The 11,289-nt window shown below is 38.7% G+C and overlaps 1 protein-coding gene across 3 annotated transcripts in view; it reads right to left on the bottom strand.

Moving 5' to 3' along the window:
* The window catches only part of DCTN4 (dynactin subunit 4), a 35,174-nt gene that overhangs the window by 7,081 nt on the left and 16,804 nt on the right, over window positions 1-11,289 (bottom strand). For all 3 annotated transcript variants that reach the window (XM_004696729.2, XM_004696730.2, XM_045284614.1), the window contains 3 exons: window positions 10,897-11,006; window positions 2,110-2,183; window positions 48-102 (listed from right to left, as the gene is read on the bottom strand). In XM_004696729.2, coding sequence (XP_004696786.1) covers window positions 48-102; window positions 2,110-2,183; window positions 10,897-11,006 — 239 coding nt within the window. The remainder of the gene's footprint in view (window positions 1-47; window positions 103-2,109; window positions 2,184-10,896; window positions 11,007-11,289) is intronic.

The following is an 11,289-nucleotide window of genomic DNA, read 5'->3' as shown; positions in this document are numbered from 1 at the left end:
CAACCAATACTTTATTCTTTATGCTCATACGTAAGGTACTGACTGACCTTCGTGCAGCGAAGGTTGGGAATTGACATGATCCTCACTTCTGGGATATAATTGCTGGGCAAAAATAAAAGCATGCATTAATATTGACCAGAGTCCCTTGAATTATTATTTTTTATCTAGTAAATAACACATTTCATGTTAATTAGAGCAGGTGATGGAATCAGAATTTTAAAGAATATCACCACTGTGTTACGAGGCACTAAGATGCGACACAAAACCAAAGTGCCCAGGATTCTTCTCAAATCTTACGTATATTTTGAGTCTACATCTCCAGGGCCAGGGCAGGTTAAGTGTCATGGCAGATACCTTCTTACATACTACTAAATTTAGTTTGAGATTTTATTAAGCCATTTTCTCTAATTCTATATAGGCAACTGATTTTAAAATGTAAGGCTGATTGAGTAATATATTTCCTATTATTTATTATATGATTATTTATATTTGGAATATAATACATACCGAACACTGACATATCACTTATTATGTGCCAGACATTGTTTAAAGCATGTAACAAAGATCAATTTACATAATCACCATTGCAATCTCATGAGACAGACATTGTTGCTATGCCAACTATACAGAAGAAGAAAAGTAACTTGCTGGTAAGTGGAAGAATCCAGGCTGAAACCTAGGACAGGTGCCTCTGGAGGCCTTACTCTGAACCACATGCTATGCTGGCTCTCTAAATAGATAGCTGATTACTGTAGTTAAATTGTTGTAGACTCAAAACTGCCCAGGTTCTAATCCCAGCTTAGCCTTTCTATACAGCACATCTGGGGGAAAGGCATTTTGTGCCTTTGTTTCACTACAACATGAAGACAATACTATCTAGCTCTTGAAATTATTTAAAGAATTGGGAACACATGCAAAGAGTGCTTAGGCTAGTACTTGGAACAAAACACTCATAGAGGTTATCATCACACTTCTATTATATAGGACAGGAGCCCCCATGGTGGAGTAGTTACAAGTTGGGCTGCTACCAATAAGATGAGGCCTCCTACGGCTGTAAAGAGTCAGTCTCGGACACCCACAGGGCAGTTCTACCCTGTCCTACAGGGTTGTAAGTAAGCTAGAGTACAGCTCAATTTAACCAATTATATCCCTGCTGATGTCCAAGCAGACTGACACAGAAACGACTGCCAGCTCGTTGCCACTAAAATGTTGCCACATGCATCTTTGTAAACGCGCCCTTACATACTGGCACTTCTGCTTCTAGACACCACTTCCTGAGAAAGATGGCTGGTAAAACCTATGTGATTTGGTCTGAAACTCCACAACACTCTGCAGAGCAGGCAAGGGCAATCCCCCATCCGACCAACAATTGATGCAATCACCCCACCCACATCCTTACTAGCACAATGCTAGTTCCAGAACTTTTATGCCCTAGCATCTTTCTACAGTTGCCAGCCATTTGGAGTTCTTCATCTGTGTCTCCATGCTGAAACCCTTTGCTCTCCTTTTGTATCGAATTCTGTATGCCAGGGACATGAAAACTGCCAGGTCGGGAAAGTAAATGTATAGAAACATGTACAAATATGCCTGATACAACTGATGTACGGATTGTAATAAGAGTTGTAAGAGCTCCCAATAAAATGATCTTTTAATAAAAAATAAATTCTTTTTTTAGCCAACTGATTTTGATAAACAAAATCCCTTTATACTGATAAACCCAGTAGGTTCACAGTTAATCACATTTATCCCGCTCTGCAAAGTGTATCTGACCACAGCAAACCAAACAACCATATAGGGTTATGCATTTTATTATTTTTACTTTACTTTTAAAAGATGATTCCTAATTTAATAATCAACAGGCAACAATGCCCTAGACCACACTACTGCTGCTTTGGCCACCTCTCCCTGAGACAAAGACTGTTGATTTTGTTGTAAGACTGATATATGTATGCATATATTACATGTATGCAGCTAAATTCAAAACAGGAAAAGACCAGCAAAATTATTGACATAGTTCTCTTCCTTTTTCAAGCCAAGAGTAAAAACACGTTTCATGCTGAAAAACAAAAGCCAAGCATAACGGTGTGTAAAACAATGCCCCAAACTCACACAGCAACCAGTTGGATTTTGAATTTGATAGATGTTGGATTAAATTCTGGCTTGCTCAAATTATGTTCACATTTCTGAAAAATGAGAAAGAAAATGTATTAGGACATATAATAGGAATGCCTTTATTTATTCAGAGCTGCTAAATTCAAAATGGCAAGTTACTAGTGTTACCTAAAGTTTCCTGCTACAAACCACTGGACAGTTTACTTTTTCCAAACAATTTAACTGGCTTATCTTCACATATCAAACAATAGTTCAATCACACGAAGAAGGATTGTACCATCACCACCACAATCCTTCCTTTTTGTCCTCATCGGTGTTAACTCCCTATGCTCCACTATGCTCCTCCCCTGAACTCACTGCCATCGAGCCAAGGCTGACTCACAGTGACCCCTAGTCTGGCCTCTGAGATGGTAACTGTTTATGGGAGTAGAAGGTCGTCTTTCTTTCTTTTTTTAAAAAATTTTTTATTTTTTCAAACATTTTATTAGGGGCTCATACAACTGTTATCGCAATCCATACACACATCAATTGTGTAAAGCACATTTGTACATCATTCTCAAAACATTTTCTCTCCACTTAAACCCCCGACATTAGGTCCTCATTTTTCCCCTCCCTCGCTGCTCCCCCCTCCCTCATAAGCCCTTGATAGTTTATAAATTGGTATTTTGTCATATCTTGCCCTGTCCGACGTCTCCCTTCACCCACTTTTCGGCTGTCTGTCCCCCAGGGAGGAGGTCACATATAGTTCCTTGTAATCGGTTCCCTCTTTCCTACCAACTCTCCCTTTACCCTCCCTGTTTCGCCACTCACACCACTGGTCCTGTAGGGCTCATCCGCCCTGGATTCCCTGTATTTTCAGGAATTCCCTGGTTTCTTCTCCGAGGAACCATTAATCAAGTTACTGACACTACAGATTTACCTATCCTGGATTTCATATACAGAAAAACAACAACAGCAAAAAACTAACAATAACAAGAGCAAGCAGATAAAAACCTGAATTGAAAAGAAAGCAGAAAAAGATTTTAAAAAGGGAACAGATATCAATGGATAAGGGAGATCAAATGATAGGGTGCTAATTTTTCATCTAATGGCATCTTCAATAATCCACTTTCTGATGCATTTTGTATGATAGAAAAGCTACTCACATCCCGGGTTATGATCAGAGGGAACTCACCAGGGGCTTAATCTACATGTATTTCCACTCATTTTGTTTTTTAAACTGAAATAGCTTTAAAATGGGTCAAAAGGAGGTCCTATGATAATACATTTAACCTAACTACATCTGCCATAATTAACTTCCTAATGCTCTGTCGGATAACAGGGCTATTCCTCAACGATGATCAGAGGGGATTCAGTGGAAGTGTAATCTGGTGTGGCCCCTGCACATGGATTTTGGGCTTCCACTGTCATCCACTGCCTTCTGCAGGTACATGTCCACAGTTTAAGTTTTGCTACTATTCCCTCCTTTACATTTGATATTACTTACAATCCTTGGATCACATAGGCTGGTATGCTACTTCCACGTGAACTTAGCTGACGTCTCTCTCTTTGATGGCTGCTTGTTTGAAAACAAGCACACCACACATTTTAGAATAAGTGATATCTCAAATTTACAAAAGATGTTGTTTGAAGCGTTGCAAATTAAGTGTGACCACATTATTAAATATTAGTATTCTTTATTGGTGTTTAAACACTATTGAAATAATAGCTGTTAATAATTAACATACAATAAGGGAGAAAGATGAAGTTTTCTAGTCCTGTAAAGTTAAAAGACTCCAAATCCCATGTGTAGAAACACAGTTACAACTATTTACTTTTCTAGAATGAGTATTACATAGACCTTGTTAGATATTTTTTCTATCATACAAAAAGGTGTAACGTATAATGACTTTCCATTAATTTCCCCCGGATCCCTCTCCCTAGAGCCAGTGCATGTTCCTCAGGAGGAATGTACACGAGAGCTGAAGCACACACCAGCTTTCCCTGACAATGACACAGCACGGAGCATTGAGGACACAGCGTCTGCCTTCGCATGTTTCATTTAATCTGTCTGGAATTAATTCTGTACCAGCACAGAGGTACCCATCCCATTCTCAAGATTTCACAACTTATTTAACCAAATGTACATTTAGGGTATCCTTATTATTTTACTATTACTATTAATAGTAAGATATTTTTATTTTAGTTATTTTTAATAAGTAAAATCTTATTATTTTACTATTACAAACACTATTGCAATGAATATTCTCACACAAATAATTTCTCATGTGTAATAGTTTTCTAGAGGTGGCTCTAAGGGCATATGCATTTATTTTGATATTGTCAGACTCACTTTTGTCAACCTATGATTATGAATGGTACCTTACTGAAGTTTCATTGTACACTGCCCCAATTACAATATAAGGTAAGGAAGGTATCTTTTCATGTGTTTTGGCCATTGACATTTCCTCTACCATGGGGTATAAGCTATCTACTAGTTAGTGGATACGTGGTGGGCTGCAATCTGCAAGGTGAGCAGTTTGAAAACAGCTGCCCTGCAGGAGAAAGACAGGGCTTTCTACTCCTGATAACACTTACAGTTTAAGATGCTCACAGGGGCAGACTGACCCTGTACTATAGGTTAGCCAAGAGTCCGCACTGACCCAATGGCAGTGAGAATTATTTTATGCAGGTACCTGCCATTATGCCAGAGTTCACTTTACACCATTTCGCGTCTACAAAAGGCCTACATTAGTACCTGTTTTCATTAACCAAAAGAAATCCAGAGAGATGTTTATTTTGTGAAGAAAAAAAAAAGGTAAAAAGTAGAACAGCGTTCCGGGTCCGTTTTGCAGTCAGCCCTTAAAGAGGCAGTGTGTACTCCTGAGCAGGGAGCGTGGCGCCTCCAAGCTCCCTCTCCAGGAAATCTACTCAGCATCATCAGTTACAATGCTACCATAGCTTTGAACTGTGTCTGTGGGCATCTGTGCATACAGTAAGGGATAAAATTAAAAGTCTATTGCTTCACTGTACTAAATATGGGTCAGGGCACGAAAAACAATTTCCCATACATATTGATTGCTTTGCCTTAAGCCAACAGTTCTCAACCTGTGGGTTGGGATCCCTTTGGCGGTCGAATGCCCCTTTCACAGGGGTCGCCCGATTCATAACAGTAGCAAAATTAGTTACGAAGTAGCAATGAAAATAATTTTATGGTTGGGGGTCACCACAGCATAAGGAACTGTATTAAAGGGTCTCGGCATTAGGAAGGTTGAGAACCACTGCCGTAAGCCATTTGGGCTTACTAAACATTTCAAAGGGATGCTCAACTCTGACAGTGGAGGAAACCTACACTGGGTGATCTTTCCCTCACTGATTTGCTCATGATCTTTACACATTCCAGAGAATAATCCTTTGTTAATCAGATACCTTACAAATGACTTTTCTCAATCTGTGACCCAGTTTTTCACTTATTTATGGATCTTCTTTGTGCTGGGGTACAGTTTTATGTGCTTATTTATTTTTTAAACAGAACACTTCCCTATCCAGAAGACAGAAAGATAGTCTCCTATATTTCCATCTGTTCTTTCAGAAATGTTGCTTTTCGTCTTCAGCCTTCCTGAGATTGATGTTTTGGGTAGGGAGTGAGTAGGGACCCTGTTTGACGTTTTCCCCATCATCATTTGATCTAGCAGAACTCAACAGCCTATTCTTTCCTGACTTACTTGCAATGTCTTTTTCAGGAAACATTAAGTTTCCTCACACGCCCAGGCCTGTTTCTGCTGCCTCTGTTGTTACATCCCTTCACGCCATGCCTATCACAGCGAGCCTATGTAGGATGGAAGCACACACGTTTGGGCCTACACCATCCTCACTATGTCGGAGTCCACGGTTGCAGCCACTACGTCAATCCATCTCATCTAGGGCCCTTTTTTTTAATTTTAATTTTTTAAATATAGTTTTATTAGGAGCTCATACTCTTATCACAATCCATACATACATCAACTGTGTAAAGCACATTTGTACAAGCATTGCCCTCGTCATGCTCAGAACATTTGCTTTCCACCTAAGCCCCTGGCATTAGCTCCTCATTTATTCCCTTCCTTCCCCGCTCCCCCCTCCTTCTTGAACCCTTGATAATTTATAAATTATTATTTTGCCATATCTTGCAAGGGCCTTCTTTTTTGCTGCACCTCCACTTTCCTTCTCTTCAGACATGTCCAAGGTACCTGAGACGAAGTCTCGCCATGCTTGCCTCTCTGGAGCATTCTGGCTGGACTTCTTCCAAGACAGGTCTGCTTGTTCTTCTGGCCGCCCACGGTGCTTCTAATACTCTCACCACCACCATAGTTGCACACATCGATTTTACTTCAGTGACTGAAAACATCATGGCTTGGGTCAGGTGTACCTTAGTCCTCAATGTAACATCCTTGCTTTTTAACAATTTAAAGAGGTCTTGTGCAGCAGATTTGCCCAAAGCAATGTGTCTTTTGATCTCCTGATTGCTACTTCCATGAGCAATGGTTGTGGATACAGGCAAATTGAAATCCTTGACAACTCAATCTTTTCTCCATTTATCATGATGTTCCAGGTGTGAAGATTTTGGTCTTCCTTACACTGAGTTGTCATCCATATTGAAGGCTGACATCGTTATCTTCATCAACAAGTGCTTTAGCCTTCCTCGCTTTCAGCAAGCAAGGCTGTGGCATCTACATGTGGCAGGTTGTTAATGTGCCTTCCTCCAACACCGATGCGGAATTCTTCTTCATGTAAGTTGATTCCAGTCTATTCCAAATAGAAGCCCTGGTACTGTAGTGGTTACATGTTGAACTGCTAACTTCAAGGTTAGCAGTTTGAAACCACCAGCTGCTCTATGGGAAAACAATGAGGCTTTCTACTCTGGTAAAGAGTTAAAGTATCAGAAATTCACTATGAGTCAGAATTAACTCGGTAGCAGTGAGTTTGGTTTTTTCTTTTAGTCTGTCTAATAGTCTATGAGTACAAGACACAACTTTACCAAATACTTCACAACATTCTATCAGATGGATTTATTGATGGGATCATATAATGCCCATGTTAGAATTTTTGTATCAAAATTAGCATGTCCTCATAAAAAAAAGGTAGGGGATATTTCCCCTTCTTCTAAGAGCTTGTATAACAGTTCTTTATGTTTGGGAGTTTACCAGTGAAGCCATGGGGAGCTGGAGTTTTCTTTGGGGAACATAATTATAATTAAGGTTATTTAATATTAATAGTGCTATTCAGATTTTAAAACTTGTTTTCTACTAATTTTTATTTTCTTCAGATTTTTTTCTCTTTCATCTAAGTTTCCTACTTTGTTACAATAAAGATGTATGCAATATCTTATTTATATTTTGTCACAAAATCCTCTTTTTCATTCCTGGAATTGATAATTTAAACATTTTCCCCTCTAACTAAAATATTATGATTTTTATAAACCTTTTTTTCAAAATCTAACTTTGTTAATTGCTGTTTCATTAATTTTTGTTATTTTAATTTTCTCCTTCCTTCTGTTTCTTTTCATACTCTTTAAGATCCTACAGAGTAATTGTCTTGTTCATCAATGCAACAGTCAGGCACTTATTTCAGCGTCCCCCTTGCCCCCAGTGTCTCATGAAGATTTCCAGAAGACTGGTACAACAAATCCCATCACCTAGCCAGCAGCTGGCAACATCCTGCTCTCAGCCAATCCAGCGGTGAAGCCTCATGGCAACCCCTGCAGGAAGGACAGAGAACTCGCTCCCAGGGGTTTCTGAGGCGGGACAGCTCTACAACAGCAGACCACCTCCCCCTCCTCCTCCTCCTCCTGGTGGCTGGTGCACTCACACTGCTGACCCTCCTGCTAGCACCAGCACACTTTACTCCACCTATGTATGTGCTTATCTAACAGCTGCACACATCGTAATACGCTTAATTACTGAAGCCTGAATGCCCTACAAAATAAGGGTCTTTATTCTACATAGCCTAATATCACCATCACCTGAAGAAATTCCAAAATAAAATTTCTTCAGTAACTTTGTTACTTTCGCCACCTGAATGGAGTTCTGACATTTACCATTCAACATTATTCTAACTTTTAAAGCTAAAAAATTAGCACACCCTTTTAAATAGATTCAGTCTTCATTGTACAGAAATACTACAATGTCTGCATTTTTGCTTTGTATTGGTAGAGGTGTGCCCTCAGAGACAATAAAAGTGAAGTTGATGGATCAAAAAGTGCTTATTTAATTTTGGGAAATATTAGTGCATTATATAACTGGCATACATATTTACACAAGTTTGTATTAATTTAATTATATAGTAATATTAATGTGGGGGGAAAGAAACTTTTGGATTTGCTGATTTTCTCTATTTTATACTGGTTTCTTAATTCGTGAATATCTACTTTTTTGTTTCTTTGGACTTAATTTTGTTGTTTTCTCCCTAACTTTTTGAAATGAAGTCTTTACAATCTTTTAATCTTCCTTATTTTCTTTTTATTTATTTATTTATCTATTTATTTTCCCACCTTATTTTCTTAATATATACATCTAAGCATGGTCTTAGTTGCATCCTATAGTTTTATTATTTAGGAATTAGTAACTTCAAATTTTATTAGTTGGAATTTAATACATATATCATATCATTACCAATTTCAATTATGTCAAGTAGAATGTACAACTGCCATCACAAGCAGTTTCTAAGCAGTGTTTTTCTACATAGATTCCTTGATATCATTTTCCTCTTACCCCACACCTCCACCACTGTACACCCCCCCACTAAGACCCCTTATTCTACTTGCTGTCCCTATAGGGCCATCGATCCTAGATTTCACAAACTGAAACACCAAGCACTCTGTTTAGTGACCATTTCCTCCCATCCCTCAATTTTCGACTGGGGGAGTTCTCTGGAGGCTTGTTTCCTAAATAGTTCCACAAACAAATCTTGGGCTCCCACTGTCATCCACCGCCTTCTGCACATCAGATTCTCACAATTCAGGCTCTGATAGTGATCCCTCCTTCAACTTCGGATGATATGGATTCCAATCCGTCAATCACTGATGCTGGTGTGCTTCTTCCACTTAGTTGACATCTCAGGAATTCGTTACTTCCAACTTAGTTGTATCATGATCAAATATGAACAGTTTCAGTGTTTGAAAACTGGTGCAATTTGCTTTGTATTCCAGAGTATGGTGAATTTTCATACATGGTCTGTGTTTGAAAATGTGTATTTTGCAGATGTTGACAAGAGGCTATGCCTATATATACCCATTAGGTCACGTCTGCTAATTCAACTGTCCTAGATCCTTATTGAGCTTTGTCTGTTTGTTCTCTCAGTAACAGATAGAAGTATGTTAAATTTTCCCACAATAATTTGTCTATTTCACTATGCAATCTAAACATTTTTTGCTTTAATCTGTGTCAAATTTTGAATCCATGTTATTAGGAATAAGTAAAATTTAGAATTGTCATAGCGATTCTTTTATGAATTCTCTCTTAATTAGTATTTATACATCTTTCCCCACCAAGTTTTACTTTCAACCTTTCTGAATTTTGTTTGTGTTGCCTGTAATCAGCATATAAATTGCTGTAATTCACTTGTTTTCTTAATGTAGGATTTTTTCATCTTTTGAAAGCATTTGCTTCTTTTAAGTAAGTGTAAATAGACATATTTCTTACAAAGACAACAGTATTATAAGTACCCAGCTTCAACAGCTAGCAACTCATGCCAGTCTTGTGACCTCTTGTACTCTCCATCTGATGATTATGAAACAATTCCCGGACATCGTCACTCCATCCCTATCTGATGTCTATCTTTAAGACCGATAATACGAACACCATTATCATCACACACAAACCCATTAATTCTTTAGAATAATAAATCCAACCAGTGTGCAAATTTCCCCAAAGAGTTCATTAATTTTTCCTTATTCCCTTGACATTATTTGGTTGATATGCCTGCCTATCTTTTCATCTAGAGCTTTATTATACAGTAGCCACTAGCCACATGTAGCAACATTACAATTAAAGAAAATTAAAGGTTCAGTATTTTAACTGCACAAGTCACAAGTGACAAGTTGCCGCCTATGCTGGACAGTGCAAATCTAGAACAGTTCCATGATCACAGCATGTTCTATTGGGCGTTACTGATCCAAAGATTTCTTTTACATGTGTTTATTTGAGGCTCATTAAGGTTTTAAAAAACATCATTCCTTTTAACTTCCCCCTGAATAGCCTAAAAGCTATCCATTCTTTCACTCTTCTTTTAGTGGTTAGCACTACACGTTTGGGTAAACTACTTCATCTTGAGATGTTTCAGTTCTCAAGTCTGTAAACTCGGGAAACAATAATACCTGCTTCATAGTCCAGCACATGCCATGACATAGATGAAACTACAAACAGGCTGAAATGGAGTCAGCACAAAAGGACAACTAGGAGGTGATCCCACTGAATATGGGTATGTGGAACAGCCAGTATGTGGAAACCAGAGCTGACCAGTGTCACTGCACAAGGGCACCGTATTCTGCTCAGGGTGACGACACAAGCTGGACATGGATCGTGGTGACGGCTACACAGCACGGTCAATGTGAGGACTATCACTGAATTGTACTTGTGAAATGTGTGAAAGAGCAGTGTTTTGTTATAATTTTACCATAATAATAAAACAATTCCTATGTCACAGAACAGTGAGGATTATTAATATATTGAAAAGTATTTCAAATAGTGCCACACTCCCCATATATTCTTTGTTTACTACTGATACCACATCCTAGACATTTTGGTGCCGATCAGGTGGGGCACTTACCCGGCAGCGTAGGGACCGTTTTATTAGAAGGTGCTTGTGGCGAGGATAGAGCTGGGAAGCACAGACTGGCTGGAAGTCCGGCTGCAGGAGGCGCTGCTGAAGGGTAGTCACTAGCACCAGAGAGAAGCCAGGCATAGGTTACTGAGACTTGCTCAAAATCAGATTTATGTGTACTTGGTAATTAAATGAAGCAATGCGGTCTTTGTGAATAGTATTCGAAAGACACGTCACAGTCAACGTTCTTCAAATAATTTTACTTTTGACATGTCTAATTCACTACTAATAGATATGCCATTAAATATCTTAGTTTGACAAGGCACATAGTAACAAAAGGCAGAATTTGAACAAACTAGAAACTGGGGAGCAGAAGAGTGTTTAAAATTACCCTCTGTC

This window comes from Echinops telfairi, unplaced genomic scaffold (genome assembly GCF_000313985.2).
Source record: "Echinops telfairi isolate 266 unplaced genomic scaffold, ASM31398v2 ScPeMD7_7469;HRSCAF=8507_0, whole genome shotgun sequence".
Taxonomy (NCBI): domain Eukaryota; kingdom Metazoa; phylum Chordata; class Mammalia; order Afrosoricida; family Tenrecidae; genus Echinops; species Echinops telfairi.
The sequence above is the reverse complement of the archived record's forward strand: the minus strand, read 5'-3'. Positions and strand labels throughout refer to the sequence as shown.